This window comes from Maylandia zebra, linkage group LG10 (genome assembly GCF_041146795.1).
Source record: "Maylandia zebra isolate NMK-2024a linkage group LG10, Mzebra_GT3a, whole genome shotgun sequence".
NCBI lineage: Eukaryota > Metazoa > Chordata > Actinopteri > Cichliformes > Cichlidae > Maylandia > Maylandia zebra.
In genome coordinates, this window is record NC_135176.1 from 2,887,520 (window position 1) to 2,913,087 (window position 25,568).

The 25,568-nt window shown below is 42.5% G+C and overlaps 2 protein-coding genes across 3 annotated transcripts in view; one reads left to right on the top strand and one right to left on the bottom strand.

Annotated features, from left to right (window-relative positions):
* Nucleotides 1-11,097, top strand: part of LOC101480811 (calmodulin regulator protein PCP4) — a 30,139-nt gene extending 19,042 nt beyond the window's left edge. The window contains exons 3-5 of the mRNA XM_014408397.3: nt 2,925-2,973; nt 7,076-7,108; nt 8,921-11,097. Of these exons, the coding sequence (XP_014263883.1) occupies nt 2,925-2,973; nt 7,076-7,108; nt 8,921-9,051 (213 nt within the window). The 3' untranslated portion in view covers nt 9,052-11,097. The remainder of the gene's footprint in view (nt 1-2,924; nt 2,974-7,075; nt 7,109-8,920) is intronic.
* A 3,700-nt stretch (nt 11,098-14,797) lies between these two features.
* dscama (Down syndrome cell adhesion molecule a) overlaps nt 14,798-25,568 on the bottom strand; it is a 109,330-nt gene continuing 98,559 nt past the window's right edge. Inside the window, exons 19-33 of one of the 2 annotated variants that reach the window (XM_004561608.4) lie at nt 24,667-24,822; nt 24,138-24,271; nt 23,286-23,439; nt 22,637-22,754; nt 22,332-22,495; nt 22,136-22,234; nt 21,861-22,049; nt 20,614-20,904; nt 19,608-19,784; nt 19,487-19,517; nt 19,267-19,382; nt 19,024-19,182; nt 17,819-18,016; nt 17,387-17,689; nt 14,798-16,841 (exon numbers count right to left, since the gene is read on the bottom strand). In XM_004561608.4, coding sequence (XP_004561665.1) covers nt 16,462-16,841; nt 17,387-17,689; nt 17,819-18,016; nt 19,024-19,182; nt 19,267-19,382; nt 19,487-19,517; nt 19,608-19,784; nt 20,614-20,904; nt 21,861-22,049; nt 22,136-22,234; nt 22,332-22,495; nt 22,637-22,754; nt 23,286-23,439; nt 24,138-24,271; nt 24,667-24,822 — 2,669 coding nt within the window. In that variant the 3' untranslated portion in view covers nt 14,798-16,461. The remainder of the gene's footprint in view (nt 16,842-17,386; nt 17,690-17,818; nt 18,017-19,023; nt 19,183-19,266; nt 19,383-19,486; nt 19,518-19,607; nt 19,785-20,613; nt 20,905-21,860; nt 22,050-22,135; nt 22,235-22,331; nt 22,496-22,636; nt 22,755-23,285; nt 23,440-24,137; nt 24,272-24,666; nt 24,823-25,568) is intronic. The other variant, XM_004561609.4, reaches the window with a different exon arrangement.

The window sequence follows — 25,568 nt, forward strand, 5'->3', positions numbered from 1 at the left end:
AACCAATAAGGCTAAACATACTTTGTTGCCATAGCTTGCAGCTAAAATACACCTGGTGATGATGCAGGAGTTGCTATGATAATGATATATACAGCTCTTGTTCAGTCTCCGTCTTTAAACTCAAAATGAGTTTTTGAGACAAAGACAAAAATAATCTCACTCAAAGTAACCACACACACACACACACACACACACACACACACACACACACACACACACACACACACACACACACACACACACACACACGTGTGTGCATCCAGTTCTGACCTGCCGTTTTTTACTGTTCATCAATATTGTGCTCCATCTTCACATTGTACTGAAACAATTGCTCAACTCTTATTGTCATTCTCCTCCTGGATCTCAGCTCTGGCTGAATGCTCGCTTGTGGTGGGTGGAGGTGTGATGTATGGCACCATCACTTCATGGCACTGCCTCCTGCCCTCTTGAATAACAGACCACAATCAACCAACTGACAGTAAGCACGATGCCAGGAATCCCAGGAGATTTCTGCATGTAAACAGAAAAACAGATGGCCAAGTTGCCAAACAAGTTTTTCTTCTACTTGCTCTCCTGATGGCATAAGGGGACTCTGGGGGGAGATATTTGGCTTTATCTAGGCGTCCAGGCAGCAGAGCTATATAAACCCTCTATACACATTGAATATTCTATTATATTCTCATAAAAGTGTTCTATTAGGTTGAAGTCAGGACTCTGTGCAAGCCAGTCAAGTTCTTCCACACCAACCTCTTCATCCATGTCTTTATGGACCTGGCTTTGTGCACTGGTGTGCAGTCATGTTGGAACGGGGAGGGGCCATCTCCAAACTGTTCCCCCAAAGCTGGGAGCATGGAATTGTCTAAAATGTCTTGTTTTCTTGAAGCATTAACAGTTCCTTTCATTCGAACTAAGGGGATGAACCTAGCTCCTGAAAAACAACCCCACACCACAATCACCCCTACACCAAACTTTACATTTAGTACAAAGCATCAGACAAGTACCGTTCTCCTGGCAACCACCAAAACCAGACTTGGTAATCTGAGTGACAGAAGGAGAAGCATGATTTGTTACTTCATGGACTATAGAGCTAGAGAGAACACGTCTCTACTCCTCAGTGGCGGTGTGGTTTGCACCACTGCATCTGATGCTTTGCATTGCTCTGGGTGATGTAAGGCTTGGATGCAGCTGCTTGACCATGGAAACCAATGACATGAAGCTCTCTACACACTGTTGTTGAGCTAATCTGAAGGCCACATGAAATTTGGAGGTTTGTAGCGATTGACTCTGCGGAAACTTGGCGACCTTTGTGCGTCTCAGCGTTTTCTGAGCCCGATCTGTGATTTTGCATGGCTGTGGCTGAATTGCTGTCATTCCCAGTTACTTTCACTTTGCTATAATAACACTAACAGCTGACTGTGGAATATTTAGTAGTGAAGACATTTCACGACTGGACAAGTAACATCCTATCACTGTCACGGTTGACACTGGCCAACCGTGGGGATGTGAGGAAGGCGTGGAGCTCTGAATGCAAACAGTGCATTTATTTACAGTGAAAATGGAAAATAACAATAAATCCTCAGTGCGCTCCCGACTCCCGTGACGTCCTCTTCCCAGTGTCAGTGTTCCTTGTCCCCGCTCCTCAGTGTCTGAGCACCCCGTGCTCGCTGAGCTCTTGTTTCCACACTCCTCCTGGGGAGATAACAAACAGGCAGCTGTAAGACACACACAATGCGGCAGACTAACCGTACTGACCGGACGAGAGACTAACGTGAAGTGACGCAATGATCCAGCGTCGGAGAGAGCTCCACCACAATCTTAAGTAGCTCCTCCTACGGGGCTTCGTCAGCTGTGTGATGGTTTTCAGGTGTGGCCAACCACCTGGCAGGGCCACACCTACCAGGCCTGAAGGCGCCTGTAAACAGGTGCTCCCAGACACACCCAGACTCACACACATACCTGCAAGCAGGGAGAACGAGGGACAGCAACACCAAAAATACATATAATGTAATACAAGTCCATAACTGCTCAGGGACCCCAGGTCGCTCAGATCCAGGTCCCTGACAATCACGGTACCAGGCTGCAATTCACTGAGCTCCTGAATTCAGTGATTTACATGGGTGGGTGAATACTTTTGGCCATATTGTGTGTTTATCAAGAATGAGGAACACTGATGGCACAGATGCCAAACTAAAATGATACTTAATACTTTATATAATTATACTCTACACAGTCGCAGTCCGTGCATGTCAATATCAAGCATAAAAAATAAGACGTGCCTTTTTTGTAGCATTACGTATTGGCATGATTAGCAGTAAACTGCATGTTGCAGTACTTTTTATACTTTGTAATAAATATTTATTAACAATCCAACCACTTTTTTGTATGCACATCAGCTCAGAACCCAGTATATGTTGGTATGCAGCCAATGATTGACCCGCTAACCTTTGACCTGTTCTAGTGCTTGAGCCACAGCCACCCCAAATAAACGGCACGAAACCAAAGGTCCATGTGAAGGAAACTCTTAGAAAAGCAGAAGTTGTGAATGAAGCGAGCCTCGGCTCACACTGTAAGCCTGGATGCAGTCTTACTGCAGGCGAACGGCATCATCCCATCAGAGAACTCTCAGGAGCTGCAGGAGCAGGTAGAGCAAACTTGTCTCTGCTGCAGAAACATGGATTATAGATCAGCTTATCACATCCTGGCTCGCCTCACAAAGAACCACACCTCTCCTTTCAATTGTCTTATGTGTTGCTCACATCTGTGTGACTATAGCAGATGCTTGTTTTGGTCCAGGAAACGATCAGATTGGTACTTGGGGGAATGAACAACATATTTTGGGTTGAAGGCAGGTTTACATGTAGCGTCTCAGGCTGATGTTAATTGTAACTTTTAATTGCTCATTGTTTCTCTTCTCATTTTTGCAGAGACAAGCATCTGGCCCAATGACCGGAAACAGCAAAGCATCTGTCCAAGGTATTTTTAAACCGAATTTAAATAATGTGAAGTTTTCACCAAAGATTAGATTGTTTAAAAGACAATCGTGCATAAATCTTTACACACTAAAGTGACCTCAACACCACAATAACAAGCTAAATTTGTGGTTTAATTTAAAGCACTGCATAAGTGTTTTTAAAGCACATTATAGGTTTTATATTATCCACAGCTGTGAACATGATGGAAAAGATTTACAGTAAAATAAGCGTATTTTTTGCATTTAGTAAGCACAGTTCTTGAGTAAATGTACCCACACTAGAGTTCAAGTGTTTGGGCATTTTTGCATATTTAATTTTAAGATATATTCTGCTTTAAACCATCAAGTTAAAACAACAAACTGAGAGACAAAAACAAACAAACAAACACAACCTCATAAATCCACCAAGACAGTTTTTCACACCAGCTTGTGCACATGTTAGTGTCACAATCTGGCTGAAGCAGACTGTATGGAGTGAGGAGGAGGACCCAAGTCCTGACATTCGAAAGAACAAAACTTGAGCTTGACAAAAAACGAGCCATTTATTCAAGGCCGGTGGAACAATACAAAACAGAAGGGCAAGTGTGAAACTAAACTATAACCTAAACTGGGTGATCCAACGATAACACAAAAAAACTGGAACATGAACGTGGAAACCCGGCATGAAAAACCTGGAACTTGAAGACTTGACATAAATACACGAAATCCCTGGAAACATGGATGTAGTAACAAGCACACATAGCAGGAAAGCAGACAACCGGACAAGGAATGAGTGAAAACTCGGAGACTAAATACACACAGGAGGTGATCAGGGGAAGTGAAACTAAATACACTGAACATAGAACGCCAGACCTCTTCAAAATAAAACAGGAAACATAACAGGACGCAGACATGACACACGGACTGTTGAGGGACACGCACATTATGAATACAGAGGGGGAAAGGGGACTGGGGATGAGACACGTACATAACTAAGCACAAACAGAACATGATGGCTGGGGGGAAACACGTGACAGAAGGAATGCATCACAAGTGGAAAACATGTAAACAAGAGGAGCAGATGGGAGAGAAAGGCATCAATGAACCACATGAAGGGCGACTTAAACACAAGGGGTGAAGACATAAGGGGAATCTAATAAAAAATGAACTATAACTGGGCAACGTAGGGGTATAAGGTAACTAAATTGTCATGCGCCGCGGCGCGCGTGCACAAAAGGATCCAAACGCAGACTCAAGCGCTAGCAGAAAAGGACACTTTATTATAATAACAAAAGGCGAAAACCAAAGGAGCAAAACGAGGAACTACAAAACCCGGGAAACAATGATGCGAGGAAGCCGGAATCGGGACCGTGGGAGGCTGCAACAGAAAGGGGAGAAGATTACTAGGGAGCCGGGAAGCGGAGGAAACACATCAAAACTGAGTTAGACCAGTTGGCTTACGATTAGAGCGGGACCGTGGGAGCTGAGGAGGGAAGTCCGTGGAGGTAGTGGATGGGCCAGATGATGCACCAGGTGATCCAATTGAGCAGGAGGACAGGCAGGTGGCAGACGCTGAACGCCGGATCGAAACCTAGACACAAGTAGGCAGATTTAACGCAGTTCCAACAAGATAGTAATGCAACGCTTTCGCGGGAGTCTAGTTACCACAGAGAGGTGATTAACGGACTGGCGTGGAGCATCCGTCAGCGCCGGGTTATTAAGTAGCTCTTCAGGTAATCACCCCGATGGAGAGCAGGTGTGCCGGTGATGGCCCAGCCTGGGGGTGTGGCTACCCGCACATCACACACAGGACCACGGACAATGACATAAATGAACTTAAACATAGACCATCAAAATAAAACTCAAAGCACTGGGTCAAACGACCCAGGACCGTTACAGTTAGTTACAGAGCTGAAGCTGGGCATTTTAATATGGGAGCGTATCAGGACCCATGGCCTCTAAACCAGCCTCAAAACAGTCGTTTTTGGCAATGCTGCTATGGCTTCATTTTTCATCCTCAGAGGTTTTCACTTGGTAATGATACAACTTGGCAAAAACATAAATTTTTATATCTGACATCTTTAAACAATAAGAAAGTGTTACAACCAGTTTTCTTAAAATAAATAAATGAATAAATACAAGTATATATTTTTTAAATCCTCATATTTGAATGTTTTCTCTGCAATTAAGGATTATTATTGTGAAATTTCATGCTGATAAAATGAAATCTAACATTGTGCTCCAGTATACCTGTCGTGCTTTTCTTATTTAATTTGAATAGTTAATTTCAGTTTGTTTCTTCACTGTTTATCTGAAACAACACACCAGTTCTTTCTAGCATGGCAGTGACTTACTTTGTAAACTGGGCCATGGTATTGTTGGCACGATGAAGTAATTCTAATCCCTTGAGTTATAAACAGCAAAATTGGACTGTGAATACTTGGCAGAATCCTTTGAAATTCATAAATGGTGCTAAGTGCAGAACTATCATCCTGGCAAAATGATAGTGTGGAAGAACAAAAGACTGCTTCTAATGAACCTCACACCAGTGAATGGCATTTTTCAAGACCTGAGCTCAGGTGAGAAAATCAGTCTGGCTTGCAGGATTATCAGTCGCTAACTAAGCTTAAAAAATATATATATCCTGTCAGGAATATGCATTCAGCAGCTGTTCGACCATGGAGAAGGTGTCATAAATCTTGTAAGTAAATCTAAGTAAGTCATTGTAGTCTGCACATTTTCTGAATTCAATTTCACGGCACTCACTGAATGTAATCTCCTCCACTGCTCGAAGGTAACATTCTTCTCACACAATCAGTGTAGCAGGTTAATAGCAGCCCATTCACTGCCAAACAGTTCCATAGTTCATTCAGCACAGAAGGACCGGATGTTATTTCGCCTCCGTCTCTGGGGCTGCTGATAACCCTGTAAAGACCCCGTGTTGAAATGGATTTTTGTCTCAACCTTTGGGATGATGAAGTGTGTTGCAGCTCTGGCTCGGTCCGAAGGGGGACATGACAGCAGTGATCAGGAGGAATTTGAGGACACTAAATTGAATTTGACACGTGTGAATTGCATTCTTGTGACATTTGTCCGTTTTGGTCTTTCCTTTTAAGAAGAGGTGGTAAGCTGTGTGCCCTTGAATTCTATGCAGGAGAGAAAAGGCACTCACAAAATGAATAATGCTCAACACATGACAATATCAGGAATCACAAATCCAAAGATGACATGTGTTGCATAGATTGTATAGAAACCTCCTTCACATAGATGGAGCCATACAACTGCTGTCATTTGCCTGTTTGCTTTGGCATAGCCACTCCAATGTCTCTATTCTCACCTCTAACATTTTTTTAATCCATTCATATAAATTACATGCCATGTTCCAGCTTCAGAAAAAGGGAAATCTCAAAAAGCAATTTCTCACTGTAGCAGTTTATATTTGTCAGCAAGACCTTCCTGCTCTTCCATGTGCGTATGCGGACAGTGGCGTGAAAGAGGCCCAGAGAACAGCAGCAAAACCTGAAGTCAAACATGGCGGCCCATTGTGTGGGGCTTGTGGGACGAAGCTATATCTCTTAAAAATACAGAACATAACAACTAATTTACTTTACAACATTCATGGACTGTACCATTTAATATACTCAGAATTCTAAGCAACACTTAAACATATGGGAATTGTTATCTTTTATTTCTTAATTTAAACTTTTTTTTCTTTTCTGACTCCAGCAGATAAAGATAGAAACAAAGTTACTGCCAAAGTCCACAGTGCCTTGCAGTCTGGGATAATTTACATTTCCCTGTTTCAAGATTATAGATGTTTCCAATGTTTGTTTGCCTAGGCCTTCACTAATCATTGTCCATATACTCTAAGGTTGCTGTAATATATATGTAAATGATCTGCAGCAATGATTTACAGATGGGATTCATTCATTGGTTCAGCAGTATGACATACATATGACCTAAAGCCTGATGTGCTTTTAAAAGTTTCTTTGTGGTGTAAAGGGCATGAGCCATGTGGAGCAGGTGTGACTATAAAGAGTGATGGTGTGTGTGTGTAATAGAGAGAGATGTGTGTGTGGCTTCTGCAGTTATGAAATATAAAGTTGTTTTTCACTGTCATCCAAGGGCTTCAAGGTCAACAAAAGGTACCATCTAAGCGTAAGTAGGCCATTTGGAAAAAAATCACCTTTCATGCAAGAGTGCACAACCACGCACGGAGCACTGTACTGCATGAAAACTGTAATGCTCAAATAAACAACTGACCTTTTAAAATGAATGAGCATGATGTTTTCTGGTGGGTTTTTTTTATTGCCGTGAGAACTGAAGAGATATCCTGTAAAACTTTTCACATGTTCATGTTCTGTGATCAAGCAGCCAGATGCACTTCTGTCTTCTCTGTTTATCCCTGTTTGGGCACTTCATCTTTGTTGCTTTGAATCTATTAATCAGAAGCTTGTTTCTTAATTAAGTACAGTGCATCTCATTCCCTTCACACACAGCACCCGGAGGCTTGAAGGAGTTTTGGGTTCTGGCTTAAAGAACTAGAATCTTCTCTGCTGCGCTGTGAAGAGCACGTTCCCCGTTTGCTTCTTTTGTCAGTTTGGGAGCTTCTGCTCTGTCCTTTTACTGAATGTCAGCCATCTGTAATGACATTTACATCTAACAAGAAAGAGGTCACTTTTGCAGCACTGCAACAGAGCAGTAAACTGCAAAATCTTTACTAAATGTTTTCTTTCTGTGTTTATAAACCGCCGTTTATACTGTTGTGTTCGTGTCCAATAATGGCTCGTTTAATGGCTTCCCCATGCCCAGAGTTTACCGGTCTCTTTGAATCTGTAAAACATTAGGCTTCCCTCAGCTGTCGAGGATCTTCCAGCCTGACGAGGATAAAAGTTAGGCTCATGAAGCTGGCGGATCAGTGTAAAATAATGGTTTGAAATTAAATACAAAGAGAAAATATAATGTAAGTAGAAGCAGTATTCATGCATATGTTCCAAGAAGCGGCTTTACCTTGCTCTCTGTGTCAGGAGTAGAGGTTAGCCAAGTTTGTCAAACTAACCAGCTAGTCTTCATCTCAAAAAACTTTTATGCAAATTTACATATTTTTGTAAAACCAAAAGTTTACAATACCTGTAATAACTAGGAATAAAAAAACAGCCCTGGTTGCTGAATGTTCTCTTTCACAGGATAAAACAGAAACTTAGCGTTTTGGACACCAAGGGTAAGAAATATTGAGACTCCCAGTTCATGACATGTGGACACTTGTAAAGGTTTTCTTTGCCAAAACACATAAAAAGTCATTTGGCATCAAATATTTTTTCAGCGCACAGGTTTACCAGGTAAGTTTGAAGCTTGAATCCATCCTGTGAAAGTGAGACAAATTAGTGAGTGAAAACAAAGCCCCAAACTTCCTTAACTTGGATGAGTTTACATCCTAATTATTGACAGGAATTACAAACTTGCAGCTTACAGAACAACAGTATTTGACCCTCTGGGATGAAGTGTGTTGGTGATTATATGTTACAAGCCTCAGGGGGGCAGTAGTGAGTCCTTTATCATTTGATGCACTGTATTCAGATGACGTCACATTACTAGAGGTTCATTTTGCTCAGAAGATAGAACAGGTCATCCATCAGTTGGAAAGTTGGTGGTTCAGTTCTTGGTTGTGGCCTGTTGAGGAAAAGCTGGATCGTCAGACACCAGCTTGTCGGTCTGGTGACTCAAACAAGCTCTCCTCCGCATAAATCACTTCGCCAACCCCAATGTTACGGTTAACAGGTGGATTTTCCCATTTGAGTACAGCTAGCCGAACAGCGAACACCCACTTATTGCTAAAGAGACAGAGAGTGAAAGTGGACAGCATAGATTGTGCCTTGAGAGAAATCTTTCAGGAACTTTTGATATGTTTATGAACTCCCCTCTTGAAAGTCCTGCTGTCCTCTCACATTTCCACGTCTCCTCTCTCCCCAGAAGAAAAGAAGAACAACCTCCCCCCGGATTTCGACATCGACATGGACGCCCCGGAGACGGCGAAGGCTGCTGTGACCATCCAGTCACAGTTCAGGAAATTCCAGAAAAAGAAGCAGGATGTGAAGTCGTAGAGTGGCATCTCTTAGCCTCGTCTTCAGCTGACGTGGGCCCGGTCATGCATGTCAATTAAACTGCATCATTATGAACTGGAAAGGGAGGGTGAGGGCGAGATTCCTGAAGGTGGAGGTAGAAGGGTGCGGTTAAATTGTACCTTTGTGAAAGTCTGTGCATAATGAATAACTTTACTATATACAAAATGTTGCATTATTACTTTCTTGGTGTATGTATTTAGATAATAATATAATTTTGCTATTTCTTTTTTACTTCAGTGACACTTTACAGTGTGGTTTCACACTCACTGCACACCCACATAAACAGGAAGCTGGCAGGTCTTCTCATGTAATGTTAAACAGCGATCTTTGATTGATGCTATAATCTGGGTCACAGTACCAGCAGAAGAGTTGGGCTCCACTGGAGGCCTGTTACTGGCTTCTTCCTGTGGCTGAGCAGAATGATTCCATACTGTTACCAGTGTCTTTAAAATCCAATCAGTTTAGTGTCTCTAAATGTGTTCACATGTCAGAGATCTCCTCTCCAACACACTTTTCCCCCGATGACTCTCTCAGTTGTATCTTTGTTGAGACTGCAGATGTTGTGATTGTGGTTCTTTGTTGTGGTTCCAGTGTGATTGTTCATTTTTAGATTGGCTCACGTGTATTGTACAAGCACACACATGCATGCATGAAAGCTCACACATACGTGCACACATGCATACCCACTTCTACAGAGAAATAAATAAAGACAACGGAAAGGAGTGATTTTTTTTTTTTGAGTATTTCTTTCCTTGCTACAGAATTCGTGCACCGCATGCAGCAGGTCACATGCTTCAACATCTGTGATTTAAGAAGAAAGTTGAAAAAGCTGACAGTGAAGCATTCATGTGCAAAGCTGCAAGATTATACGAAAACTTTAGTGACGATTGTGAAAGTGGTTAAATGCACACACAATGTACTTTGTGTGCTGCAGTTAAAAGTCTATTTTCATTGATCACAGTGCTATACAAATATTGCACTAGTTAATTTTTTTTGCTAGTATATACAAGCTGGGATCAAAAGGTTCTAATGATTGACCTTGAAAAGAGGTTTTAAGTGATTCATGAACGTCGTTGATTTCTCATTCAACATCCTTTTGTCCTTATGGACCTGTGCCCTTAACTTGATTTACATTTTTGGTAATGTGGACAAAAGAGTTGCACTAACCAAACTGTTGAATATTTTGAATTTAAATATTTTTTAAAGCAGCTTAAAAGTACAACTTTCTCAAACACAGATTTCTCCATCATTCTAGTAGCAGATGTTTGGCTTCTAGAAAACAAAATCATGAATTAATTAAAACTGGAAAAACAAAACAGGAGATCCAATTAAATTTTTATTTTCGATTGTCACAAACAGTGTCCAGGAGCATAAAATCTAAGCAATGTAGAAATGAGCTACATTCTACGCATCAGAAATGAGCTCCTGGGGCTTGTTGACATGACAGGATTCAGTATGTGACTGGACTGTCTCCACTTGGCTCTAAAAACACCTTCGCAGCATGGCAGACCACAAATGCTGAGCCACGTGTTCCTATTTTTGCCCTGCAGTGCTACTCATTACTAATTTGTTACCATGGAAACACTGAGTTATAATGCAGGCAGACTTTTTAAGTGTAAGTTACGTGGGGTTTTTGTGTCGTTTCAGAGCAACAATATCATACGGCGTTAAACACAGTGCTGCAGGTGAATCTCTGCTCTTCTGCCATCTCATCAAAAAGCACAGCTGCTGACCACAGTGTTCAGTAACAGAACCTCAGTGGAGTGGAAGACGTGAAATTCTAATTTAAACCTGTTTCCTAGTAGATATATTGGGTATTATTTCACATTAAAATCATTCGTAATGGAAGCTGAGAATATTAAACCAACGATTTTATCAGGAAGTAATGACATGTTTGTTATGCTGTGTATTATGTTCTTTTCAGAAACTGTCCAGGCATCCTACTGCACTGTATGATCTGTAAAATTCATTTGAAACATTTGCCATATTCCCACAAGTAAACTCAAGCTATAATGACAAACTAAAGTGAAGTTTTCTTTCTTCTTTTGTGTCTTTATGATTTGCAAACCTGGATGTGGGCAGATTATCCCTTTCTTCTTAGCATATTGTGTAAAGTAACTTCAGACTGGAAGGGAAGCATCTATGATGACGTGTCTTCTCTGTGCGGGTTTGTGCCTTTGGCCCTGGGTTTTTCATCACCTCCCTGATCGATAACCTGGCAGCCGGCTTCAGAAAGAGTCCTGATAGTTCCAAACTTCTTCTATTTTACATTTCTTGAGTGCTCATAGCAGCCCTTGCACAAATTAAGGTTTAAGTTTCAGCAAAGTTTTATTATGTAGGCATTTTTCCCAACATGCTGTGTTTAAATTGGGATTTTATATACATGTATGAATGTGTGTCCCAGCTAAGTACGAGTTGGGCACACTCACATTCTTGAATACATCTGTAAGGAACAATTTCAATTTAGATTTTCAGTGAAATCTGTAGAAATTTCTGATTAGTTGATCTGATCTGATCTCTTCGCTTTTTCATTTGGATATATCGATGTTGATTTTGCCAGCTGAGTGCGAACAGATCACACTGTAAGGATTTCTCTGTGATCATCACATAAACTCCTTTGCTGTAACTCACTAAATGAGTTTGTGAGGAGTAAAAATATCTGGAATCCAATAAATGACAACATAAACAATGCCAGCTGCCTGAGCCATGCTCAGAGCTCATTGCTTCAGGTCTGCACTGGGACATGCATCCGTGCTTATTACTTTACGTTTTCAGAACCACTTCCTCAGCTCTGCAAACGATGGATTCATATTTCTCAGGCTGATCAGAGGCAAAGAATTCAGTGCAGCCTGAACCTTATTTATGACAGCTGTTATTAACCACTGAGTGTGGTGGTGAGTAAATCTCTGTCACCGTGCTTAATTTGTTGTGGACTTTGGAGGTGGATGGCAGATACAGTTGTCATGCTGAGTAATACACCTTCCTGCTAATCTGTGTCTTGTGATATAAGACCATGGAAGCAATTTAGCAGGCAGGACGTGTGAGGCTCAGGTGGACTCTTCAGGATGGCAGGCTGGTGAGTTCAGAATCAATAAACCAGTTTAGGAAGATTCTTCATAATTCTGTCACTACTGTTCACACTTATCCTCTGCAGCAACACCAGACGGAGTCTTGACAGGCTGAAATTTAACAACACTTTAAATTGACACTGACTTCATTAGAGCAGAAAATTAAACTGATATGTTTCACTCCAGTCTTTTCAGCGCATTTCGTCCCTTGCGTGATATTTAACTTCAGCCTACATGTCCCACAGTGCCTTCTGCCTGTTAAGTGGCACTTTATTGCTTGGCAGTTCTCTTTATCCTTTCTTAATAATACCACAGAAATGTGTGAAATGATCTGAAAACCTCAATGAACATGTCTGTTATGGTGAAGAAGCTGTTATCGGTCCAACTGCATTCCTGCTCCGGCCAAATGTCACCCTCACAAGCTCTAGAAGTGCTTTGATTTTCAAATGACAATAATTATACTAAACTTTATCGATTAATGCCAAAAAAAGCTTAAAATGAAGTTAGTACCTTTTATTAAAATGTGTTCTGGAGCAGTGAACCTGATGCCTCCAAATACCGTGGACAGTCATGTGGTACAGAGGGGCACTGGTAGTGAAAGAACTGGTCCCACTCCCCAATTTCAGATGAATGATCTGAATTACACTTGTAGTCTTTAGAAATGAAGTTTCATGTTTCAGGCAATCAGAGCTAAATCCATCCTAGAGTTTCTCAGTGTACGGCACCACAGCAGTTAGTCACGACCAACTGTGGCTGCAACATAATCATCTGGCACTAAGTTAGAAAAACGAAAAATGTTTCTATGAGAATTTCTATTTAAAATTAAGTTCAAAACTGAAGAAATACATCAGTTTTAAGATTGTGGGAATAATTTTAGAGCCACAACTGAATTTGATAAGTATGTTTGGAAGATTTCAGATATGTTTAAGGTCAACCTGAACTGTTTTAAGTAAATTTGACTCCACCCGCTCCGGCAGCACAGTCATTTGGGCATTCATTCATATTCTATGGCAATATGGCATCAAGCACCACCATCTATAATTAAATATCTGACATGTTTATATAATTAAACTCTGACAACATTGGATAAAAAGTCTGTTCTGGGGCATCGCTGTCACATTTAAAAGAAATATAACTGATTTAGTTTTGAGTGTTTCATTCATTTGGTTTTCTTAAATGAGTTTTGTATAAACAGTCCTGCCCTGTTTATACAAATGCGTCTTTCTAGATAAACCCAAAGACGAGACAGTAGCAGAGTTACCTGGAGCACGGTTAGTTGCTTTAACCTGTCACATCACTGATCTAAATTTGGATAATCAGCGTTGATGTTCCACGTCATCGATGGACGACACAACTGAAATCAAACTGATCACAGATTTTCAATCTTTCACAGTAAAGGTCAAAGGCTGCTTTCAAAATAAATCTGAACTGCTTTTATTTTAAATGAATTATATAATTGTATATAATTTACAGTGTAATTTCTCAGTTATTGCAGTCAACAGCTGCAAAGCCTCATGGAGAGAGTGGAGCCACTGACATTAGGAGTCTGCAAACCAAGTACCACTGGATGTCATGGCGTTTAAAAGTGAGGCTGCTGGTGTGTTAGGCATTCTTAAAATAATGTTTTGTGCTTTCAGTCAGCTTCGATTTATACAGTCATCCCTGAGCACAGACGTGGGATTCATTCTGAAGCTACGGAAACTTTTGAAATTTTGCTTAAAACACATCTGAGCTGAGGATGAAAAATTATAATAGCTTATCATGAACAGTTCAGACGTCTGACTCTCTCTCAAAACTGGGAACCCTAAAGAGTAAGTCAATAGATGTCAGTGGGAATAACATGACACCGGGAAAAATGACTCAACTGTACTGCCTGTTTTCTTTTCCTTTAGGGCAGGAGTGTCAAACATAACGCCCGGGGTTGAGAATCAGCTTTGGAAAGGTGAAGAAGGACCCTGGAATTTCAACTGTATTTTCAGAAGTTTCCTAGTGTTTCCTACTGATAGCTTTTCCTATTCATACTAAAGTAATTGAATTCCAGATTTCTGTATTTTACACATTTAAGATTCATGCTCACAGATTTCTTTCATTTACGACAGCAGCATGTAGAAAAAACAAGACTTAGTGTTGAAATTGCGCTTGTTTTTCTTATATCTCACTGTTTACACTGACAGAAAGGGGACTTTCACTACATACGATCAAAGGGAATAAAATGGCTTGGACACCCCTGCTTTAAGGAAAAGAAACATTTACACTGTTGCTGTGCATTCTGGGATTTTGAGGCTTTGTTGGTGTTTTCGTCATTTGTCTTCTGACAAAATCTCTCCATGCTGCACATTTGCTGCTGAATATCTCTGGAAAACATCCCGTCCACGATTCAGGGCAGACTCAGCTGCTCATCTTAGTTTAAAGCAGGTTTGATAGAGAGGGTCTCAGCACACTGCAGGCTCATTGTGTTGACCAGACTGTACTGAGCAGCACATCACTGCCACCTGCAGGTAGGGAGTACAACGCTCAACATTAGGAAACTCATGTTTCATTGCTGTCACAGTGACAAAAACGAGGTGAAGACCGGGCATCTCTCTCGCCGAAATTCACGGCCCAAGCAGGCAGGGAGCGCGGCCTCCACCCGCTCTGGGCCCGTCTGCTCCGTCACCTCCGCCCCACCATCAAAGCTGCGAGGGACACTTTGGGGAACAGCCATTTTATTAATCAAATTTGAACCTTTGTGTTAGTTTCTCTTTATTCCAGTGCCACCATGGTGAACACTCATGTTAAAAATAAAAAGTGACATTTTTTTTTGTTAAAATGTATAATCATAATGAAGACAGTTAATCATAGAAACTAATCATAGAAACTGACATTATGACCTCACAGCATTTTGGATCCCTCAGGCTAACTGAAAGAAAGAGAACAGAAACGGGCCAGGGCAGACAGGAACAGAAAAACAGTTTCTTACGTATATATCCACATGAACTTTTTTTTTCAGATACTTCCCATAGACATTATAGGTTTGGTTCGAAGGGGGGAATTCTGCTGGATTGTCTCACGTTTTTTTTTCCCTGTAGAGGAGCATTGCTGCAATGCAGCAACAGTAAATCTACTGAGGACAGTGAGAGCCCTGAAGACTCTACCTAGTGCACTGAGAGAAGGGATCTGGACACACTTGAGTCGGGCTGTTGTGAAGTGCAAACCATCAGTACTCAAAAACCTCCCTGTTCTAGCTAACATCATTTACCAACCTGGCAGACAAGCAGTGGTAAACTACACCTGAATACAAAAGCTGGAGTGTGTCCGGCCCTGTAAGTATACTCACAACATAGTTATTTATCATCATTACAGTACAGTATAGAGCAATAGTTTCCATAGACTTTTCATATCTTTTTTCATATTGCACCATCAGAGAATGGGACACAGAGAAAGATCAACAGAGACTCCATTTCCTAATTAAAATGAGATATGTGCAAACATGACTAAGGACTTTATTAACCAAATCAATTCTTCCCTGTAATATCCACAAATAAAAGTGATTTCTCTTTTTATATATATATTTATAGTAATAAGAATAATAAATCTTCACATTGGATCATTTCATAGTGTGACAAAATGCTCGACTGGGCTGCCCACCCAGCCGCGATCATAATCCTCATTGTCTTTTAATTGGTCAGTCCCCATGCATCCATAGGAAATAGATTTTTTTTTCTTCAAAAAAAGTAACAATTTGAGAGCAGCTGAAAAGTTTGGACTCTAGTTTCAATTGCTTTTGTTCCGAGATTTCTCCGAGTTTCACTGAATGCTTCAGAAGAAAATTCCATAGGAAAAAACATGACTCCAAATCGTCATCTTCCAGAAACCAGGAAAAGAAACCAAAGAGGAAGAAAAAAAGATGTCCAGGTTCTTATGAAAACACTGGAGAAGTGATGGTGATAATAGATCACTTGGTAATCAGTAATTAATGATCAATAATAGCTGACAACTAACAATTAATAATCACCAATTTCTTATAAAGAATGAACAAGAATAAATAAATGCTCCCTCATTACTCAATTAGTTTGGCAAAGCTCCGACTGGACTCCTCTCCAAATGAGTGAAATTTTTTTTTCTCAAGTGATACAAACAAATAAACAAAACAAAACAAAAAATACAAACAAGAGGTGAAAGAAAAGTCTAAAATAAATAAAAGGACATTAGTAAAAGTGACCCCGTCCTCGGAGGGAGGGGACATATATACAGAACTGTGTGGTGAAAGTCAGTTTACTGCACTTGAGTGTTAAGTCCAGTGTTAGAGTGAGTTCTAGTCCCGCCCCAGGTGCCCCTGCTGTTATACTAGCGTATAAGACTTTGCGTAGGGGTTGCTGCTCTGTTTCAGATGTCCTCTGGAGTCCAGCAGGGACTCCTGGGAGGTGCTGAGCTTGGCTGCCTGGGCCAGCTCTGAGCCCTCTCTGTGGGGGAGTGTGGCCGCTGATCCGGGTTGCCACTGGGCCACTGGGTCCCTGCTGGCCTGAGGGGCCTCTGTAGGTGTCGGGGGCGCCATCCGAGAGGGCCGCTTCAGCGAGCGGCTCTTCTGGGGCTCAAGGCAGGCTTGACCCATGGCCGCTCTCTCCCCACTAGCTGTCCCCCTAGATGACCCCGAGCAAGACATGCCTCGGTTTAACAGGAAGTCCATGCGCAGATAGGGAGGAAGGTGAACCAGCTCGCCCCCTGAGGGACAACAAACACAGAGCAGGGTCAGTAAGACGACAGACACTCCTGAACAACTTCACCCTGTTCTTATCAGGCTAAAATAATCCTGCTTATTCTTTTCAGCCAAATTACTCTTCCACTCCTGTGACATTGAAGGCGTGTGGAATAACTGGGCAGTCTTATTTTGAAATGCACAAAACACCAAATCAGCAGTAATGCACTAATGCATGCACTAATCAGGTAATGGACAGTTTCATTCATGTGGATTTACATTATAATGGCTGGGATTTGCTCACACTATCAAAACGTTCCTGTGCCTTTTAAAGCAGATATCGCTGCCTTTCTTTTTTGCCACATTTATAATGAATTTTTAGACAATGCTTCTGCATCTGTGTCCAAGTTGTTTTCATTCAGATTCGACTTGTGGTTTCACTTTAAATAAGACGACTATCAGCTTGAATGAATTCACTGCTGGTGTTAATATTAGGGGTAAACATTAGAGATGTTGAGCAGTTATAGTTTCAGGCAGGCTGACGTGTGGCCTCTGGACAGCTTGGCCTCACCCGGTCTGTGAGCCTTGGGCACGGCCATGTTCATAACCCGACTGACGTCCTGAGGCTTGGGTGGGGAAGCGGTGAAGCGGCAGATGCCTGATTCGGATGGTGTGCTGGAGGTCAGGCTGTCGGTGTAGTCGTTGGTGCCTGCCGTCATCTGCTCTGACGAAGTGTCAGAAATGAAGCATTCGGTGATGGTGAATTTGGCGTGTCGCAGCTGCTCCTCCATCTTGGCGTGCTCGTAGGCTCTGGCGAGCTCCTCGTAAGTGGAGGAGGCGCTCTCTGTTGACACCATGCTGCTCCGTGCACGGTCTGGATCAGGCCCAGAGTTAGTGGAGTGGATCATTGTTAGAATTAGTGCAATGGCATTTTGTGAAGGTTAATACAGGTGCTATGCTGTTAGACACGTAGGGTCACACAGAGCAGCTCTGTGTCATTTACCTGTGTCCTGAGATGGGCTGACGCTGTAGCTGTCACTCTCCTTGTCAACAGAGCCTGCCACTCTGGGTGTGGGCAGCCTCCAATCAGTGCTCAGAGTGTGAGAGGAGACTGGCGGGTGGGGGCGGTTTAGGGTCCACTGGCTGGCGTACCTGTTGCGAGCAGCTGGGCCAGCTTTGGCTGTGCGGCGGGCTGTCGGGTCTGAGAGCGAGGCAGAGAAACGCAAGGTATTTAAACAGGTCGAGCAACAACTTGGCTCAATGAAATGGTCATGATTACAACAGAAAAGAGTGGCAACAGTATATAGTCTCTGGGATTACAGTGGATTTTCTTCTGCGTCACTATGCAGACTTTGATTACTAAAGTAATAAAAACTAACGGTGAGCTCACTGCATGAGAGCTATTGAGCCAAATTTATTAACATGTTGCACGAGTGTAAAAAAAGTGTTGTCAGTATTTATAAAGAGAGCACAGTGAGAAGATTGCATGTAAGAGGCGGGAGGAATTTTAAAATCAAGAACTTTATCTGATTCACTAATGTTGGCGGTGCACAATTTACCACTAACTGTGCCGATATCACAGCAGCTACTGCTGCACTGAGACGGCATCGCAGAGATTTAAGAGTGTGTGGATTACCAAGATTACCAAGTCACCCAGTTCTAAATGTGACCCGGAGCCTCGAACCTGAAGGAGGTCATCCAATGGCAACAAAACTTCGTCCAACTTTTCGTGCTTGTGGCATTGAGTTCAACATACTGTGGCTTCTGTGGCAGTAATTCCACAGTGGGGTTCAAATACAAAGGCTAAAGAACAACCGAGGGATGATGGCGCTGACTTTAAAAGCTGTCCTGCAAATAATAGTTTGTGCAGCCATCCTGCAGCTATTTATACCTGATAATAAACCAGCTGAAGTCTATTTGTGGAGTGGATTTCATGTAAATATAGAATCTGTAGTGAAACCGCTCCACAAGGAAACACCTTATTGACTCCAGAACAGCAGGCATGGCAACAGCACTGTAACTATGAAGCAGCATAATGTGGCGTATGAGTGTGGCAGCAGTCTGCTGAGCTTTTCAATGAATCCTCATAACTTCCAAAACAAAAGGCAAAGTGACAGAGGGAAGGTTCATGAAAGGAGAGAGTTCTGGGAAAATAAAAGGACACATAAACATTTTAATGTATTATGAAGTTAAAAAAAGAGTCCGTACTGGACTTACTAGTTCCTGGTCTGGCATCAGACACGTCTACCAGTGGACCAGTGGCCTGGGAGATTGATTGGTAGTGGACAGTGTGGGTGACTGTGGACGACTTCTGCTTCTGTGTCTCCCCGAAGTCGTTGTCGGTCAGTAGCACAGTGGACCTGTCATCTTTGAGACAGCAGCAGAAACAAACTTAGCCTGCGCGCCATCGTACATTATGTCCTGTGTCACCAGTGCTCGCTGCGTGCTTACCAACAGTCTCCATGGTGTCTCTCTCCTCGATGAGAAGCTGGGCTCTGGGGATATCGATGTGCATGCGGAGCGTCTGCTGCTGTTTGTTAATTGGCTCTGCTGGACGCGTGTTTTTACTGAGAAGCACAGAGCAGATGAAAAATGAGTGGAAGTAAAAAGATCTGTAATTGCGTCTGTGTGCATGCTGAGGTAAATGATGACGGCTTAATGAAGATGTTACCTCATGAGCATCTCAGCCAAGCTTTTTGCATCTAGGAAACATAAAGAGAAAATGTTAGAGGCAAGCACGTAGCAGATTTGGGAAACCCGCCCATCACGTGCGGGGACCCCCATCATCTCACCTCTGAGCCTCTTGAGCCTCTGCTCCCTCCTCCTCCTCCTCAGCACCAGAAGGCCGATGAAGATCACGACGATACCCACCAACACGCAGGAAATGGTTACCATCATCTTCAAACCCTCACCGCTCCCAGAGTTATCCTCGCTCACATTGGGCGCCTTCACTAAAGGTGCGATGGTACCTGTGCAGAGGTCATGTGACAGTGTCAGGAGACACAACCTGCATGACAACCCCCTGATCTGTCTCTTTAAATGAAAGCTACTGAATGAATCCTAATGAGTAAAAAAAAGTCAAGAGCATTACAAATTTTGTGTTTCACCATAAGCTGCTGCCCTTTCCTAATCGTTGTGCTTGACCTTTGTCAAATTGACACTAATGCTTTGTTCTCATTTCGCCCAACTGTACCTCAGTACCAATGAACTCATCCTTCACAGCTTAATGCTCACCCCCACCCTCTCTTCAGCAGTCGCAGAATGTGAGTGAGGGAGGAAATGAAGTATTTGTTCCTCAGAAGTGATTGTGGTAGAATACTGCTGAGCCCCTGGTGTGCAATATGAGCTGGTAATGCTGGTATCCTTTATCTCAAAGGAGATCAGGAGATTATTTGATTCTTGTGTTAGAATTCAGAAGGCGGCGTCATCATGAAAGCCAAGCTGCAGCCACTAGATTTGGTATGAAATGTGCTTTTTATTGCCCGATTTGTCAAAGGCGGCTCAGTCTCCTTGAGCCTGGAGCTCTGCCATTAACAGAAAAGGTAATTTATTCCTCTTTGCCTCAAACTCTCACACTTAGTCAGACTCTTAATGCTATAGTTACTGAGAACTTATGGCTTTTATCACCAATTCCCTCCTAAAGTGTGAGTGTTCACATGATACTACCTCTGGAGCAGCCAGTGAATCACGCAGCTACAGTACCCTGCTGGTTTCAGTAGCCCACGACAGACAATCACTCTGCTCCCTGTGAAGAAAAGAGTGGGAAACAGATGGTCTCCTGCCACCATGTGAACTCACTGCCATCATAGCTGAGTGTTCCAAACTTGACTCTCTTCTCGGCATAGCCGGCGCTGTTGTAGACTTTCATCTGCAGCTCGTACCAGGTGGCCTCCTGCAGGTCGTAGAGGACGTAGCTCTTGGTGAGGGAGGTGCGCTGTGCCGTGGTCCAAGTGGGCGAGTCTACCGGCCGATACTCCAGGGTGAACGAGGTGATCGGGCATCCGCCGTTATTCCAGCCGTTCAGGTTGAGCTTGACTCGAGTGGCATTGATGCTAGTGAAGAGCTCCTGTTCTTTAGAGTACTGAGGTTCTGTGGGAAGAAGGAAAAATAATCAGCATTCAGACACAAAATTAAGAGCTTAAGACGAAGTACACCTTGATTAGACCTGCTTTTGCATTCACACAGTCTTTATTCTTTGTTGCATACGTTCAACAAAGTGCTGGAAACAGGAAACCTCAGAGATTTGGACCCATGCTGGCATTGGCAGCTATCGTGATAAGGAAGCCATTTGAGTAAACTCACTGTCAAGTTCATGAACTTTGTGACAGAGTGCATTATTTGCAGGAAGGATTTACCAGTGACTGTGTGTACACTTAATCAGATGCAACACATTCTGTGCTATCACTTTATTTTCTAAATCAGGATGTTTTCAGAAACTGAAACCAAATTCAAATTTGGTGGATCTGTCGAGCGCGCTCTCAGATTTCACCAGGGATCTGAAACCTGCACAGGCGGCGGTCTGAAACCTGAGCGGGTGGTAGGATCTGGGTGTCCTGGTAAGAAAGTCTACAGCTGAGGAGTCCACAATGAGAATTTATTCTCCAGGGTGAGACTGTCAGCTCAAGCCCCGATGAGGGAGTGCAACCTCCTGAATTGCCACTGAGCCATTGTGTGTTTGCACAAAGTACACTAAAAAGTTGTTTCCATTGCTCCAAAAAATGAAAATTAAGTTAACACACCGGAGAAGATCCAGGATAATTAAAAGGCAATGATCTAAAAATAACTGCAGTCTGCTCATGCATGAGAATTTTGAAGGCTCGGTCTGGTTTAAATCCAATAAGGTTTTGGCTCTTCACAGGTTTGATCACACCGTATATATTATTATTTCTCAGGGAAAAAAGTTAAAACCTCTTTGACCTTTTAAAACGTGTTTATCACTCCAATCATTTGCTGTATTGTTAAGTATTTTAAGTTTACTTTTAAATAAGTGGAGGCTGCACAACGACTAACCTGTAACATGCCCCTTAAAGAAGAACAGTTCATACCTTTCCCATGGGTCTTTGCTTCAATGATCTCACTGATGCGTCCGGGGCCCACGGCATTCTGGGCGGTTAGGGTGAACTTGTACCAGGTGCCGCATTTGAGATTCTCTAGCCTGTAAGAGCGCTCACTTGGACTGATGGCAAAATTACCCCACTGTTCACTGTTATCCTCTGAGTACTGCAAGATGTAGCCTGAAGGTGGCACAGATGGAGACATGAATGTAAATCAAATGGTAAAAAAAGCAGTGACAGAGAAGGACAGGCAGAATCTCTCTGACCTCTAATGGAGCTGCCACCGTTATCTCCTGGGATCCAGGAGAGGGTGATGGAGGTGGTGGTTGTCTTGGTCACTGTGAGGCGAGGCTGGTCAGGAGGAACTGAAGGAAACAGCAGGATTTAAAGAAAGAAATCTAGCACTGAAAAAGATGATAACGTGTCATTCTTTTGTCTTTCTGCCCATGTTGTAATTCTCACCTTGAACCTGGAGGTTTAGGACAATCTTGTCCAGCCCAAAGCTGTTACTGGCCACACATGTGTAGTTCCCAGAATCCTCTGCTTTCACTGTGCGGATAACGAGGCTGCCGTTCGTATGGACGCTGCGCCGGCTGTCAATCACAACGGGTGCTGGGGTCCCGTTGCTGAGGCAGAGATGCATTTACGATTAACTTTCAGCTTCTAGTGTGCCACACAGACACTGGATATTTTAAGGAGGCAATATCCACAAATATTCAGCTGTGAAAAGATCCTCAGTGATCCTCAGTGATTAGTATTTTACTCACATCTCCTTCAGCCACTTGATGGTTGGTGAAGGATCACCAACTGCCTTACAAGGCAGCAAGATGTCCCTCATCCAGGGGGTCGTTACGGTCCTGTTGAAGGTCAGGATCCGAGCCGGAGCTGTAAAAACACACAACTGATCAGCCTGCAGTGAAATTCAAAGACATGTGTTCCTGTTTAAATATTTCAGATGGAGAATTTAACTTAAGGTGTGCTCACACATGTCTAACCTGACAGACTTCTTAAAGAAACTAGTGAAGAATACATTTCTGTGACAATTATTGCAACTTTCTACAGGGGAGCAATAGAAAGAATCGTAACTGCAAAGATCACAAACTGGTATTAGATATGCACAGTGCAAGACCAGAAAGCTCTGCAGCGGGCGCTTAATATAGGAGCTGACTCCAGACAATAAAGACCTGTTGGTATATGCATCAGCTTATCTGCGTTTACAGAACATGCAACATGTTCCCAGGGCCAAATGCAGCATTATTCCCATTTAGTAATGCTCCTTGTCTTAAGAGTCATTTTTACCCAAACTGCACATTTTACGCATCCACTTTGCACTTCGAGCTCACAAACGTGATACCAGGCAACAGAGAGCTGTTCAGCATTGAAAAGCACATTTTATAAGAGAGTAGCTCCACCGACCCTCAGCCATGGGTTTGACAGTGATGATCTCGCTGGCATTTCCACGGCCCGCAGCAGTCACTGCAACAACCCAGACGCTGTACTGACGGTTTTTGCTCAGGTTGGGGATGCGGTAGAAGAATACATCTGGGGCCGCCTCAAACTCACTGCTCACCTGGAGGAGGGAGGACGTTCATAAATGACTCCAGTGCATAAAAAAACACTCAGGGGTAAAACTACACATGCTGATGTTTTCTATTGAGCCCAAACCAGTAATGAACAAATATCGTGTTTGCACCCAGCTGGACTGATGCTGTCCACGACCAGTTCTCAAACAGCTCAAACTATACTGGCCAGAGTTCACATTTATTCACTATCTGTGATTTTTTTGTACACCTCTGCAAATGTTATAGTTGTTTAGGTGCTACAAACATTTGTGTTTCACATGTTCATGCCTTGTGTGTACACATATCTTTAGGACACATCACATATTTACAGTTTCTTGTGTGACAAATGCTTCAAATAGTAATAAATAAATGGTTCTAAATGTCCTGATATGCAGGGCTATGAAAACTTAGGGTGCTGTAGCATTATGCTGAGCAGGTGTAAAGCTCTTTAAAGCTAAAGAAACCCACACAATTACTAATTATTTCTGTTTTTTGTAAACTTTTGTTTTTACTTTACTTTTACTGTAATTATTAAACAAACATAAGTCATCTTTGCTTCGAGCCGAAGCTCCAGGTTCCTGGTTATCTTCCTGGTTAGCTAGCTCTAAAACCGGAACTTGAATTAAAAAACGAACAAACAATGTTGCAACAATGTGTAACAGTGTAACATTGTCTTTTTGAATGATACTTTGTTGATGTGCTTTACCGTGGGGTGTGGGTTGGAGCAGAAAACGGTGTATTTCCTGATGATGCCGTTCACTTTGAGAGGAGGAAGCCAGGACACGAACACCATTGAGTTGGATGCAGCTGCTGCCTTTACCCCCGCCGGAGGACCGGGAACTGAAAGCATGAGATAATTTAGTTGATATACTCCGTACATTAAGCTAATATTAATACTTGAAAGATTTTTATGGCTCTTTTTACACTGATTATACAGCTAGATAACAGATGGCCACATAACATATTCTCTCTGCTGCATGCGAGACTTACTGCTCTCTACTTAATAAGTATATTTAGGATCCTGCCTCATTTTTATCCCAGTAAAATACTGTTGGTCTAGAAAAACTGACATTTAGTGTAAAGAGGGGAGATATTGTAATTCCTTGAGGCAGTGAGTCAAATTCACTTTAGCACAGATCTTAGCATAACCTGACCATGAAACAACCTCTATGACAGAAGCTCGCTACAACCTGACAGCTGCCTTTTTATTTGGAGAGGTGACTTAATCGGCCTACCGTCCTCCTTGGTGCGGGTGTAAATCTGTTCACTGCGGACACCATCACCAGCTCTGGTGAAGGCCAGCACCTGGATGCTGTAGTTGGTATATTTCTCCAATCCATCCAGCTCCAGTGAGGGCTTAGAGGTTGTCACGTTCCTGATCTCTCCGAGCTCTGGCCAACAGAAAACAGAAGAAGATGAGTTTGGAGAATAGTGAATAAATCAGCGTGGTGTCTACACATCTCTGTTCACTTCTGACATGTTAAACTGTTTATGTTTGACTGGATCAACTGGAAAAAATGAGACTGAGAATACGGTAACTGCACATATAATGTCTGTGTAGGCTCTCACTCATCCAGGTCATGGTAATCTAAGGACCTTGGAGACATCTTCAGGAAACTTAAAAGTCTTTCTTTGTTAACCTAAACAGTTATATGTTTAGGTTCTGAACTTGTTTAAATTCAGATTTATCCTCTAAACACACTGACAGCAGTATTAAATCGGGCTTCAGTATATGTAAGAATATTCTGGTTCCTGAATAATTTTTGTGGAAAACAAAAATCCCCATAATGTCTCCTGTTGTAAATAATCCCATTATGTGACAGGTTGCCACTGGTCCAAACATGTGACTACTAAAATATAGAGGCTCAAATACATAAAAGTAATATCAGGCCTAAGCGAGCACAGCCTGAGATGATTTCATATTCAGTCACAAAATTTAAACAAGTCTGGATCCAAGCGTACATGGTTCCCTCAGCTCTTAACTTCTGGATTATCAACACCTCAATGTGTCTGTATTCCTTCACCACAATGTGTTCTCGTCCACAGTTCTAGTTTTTCATTTCACTCCAGAGATCTATAACGGACCCCCAGCTACTGCTCTTCTCCTCATTAAGGAGGAGAGCATTTAAAACACTTG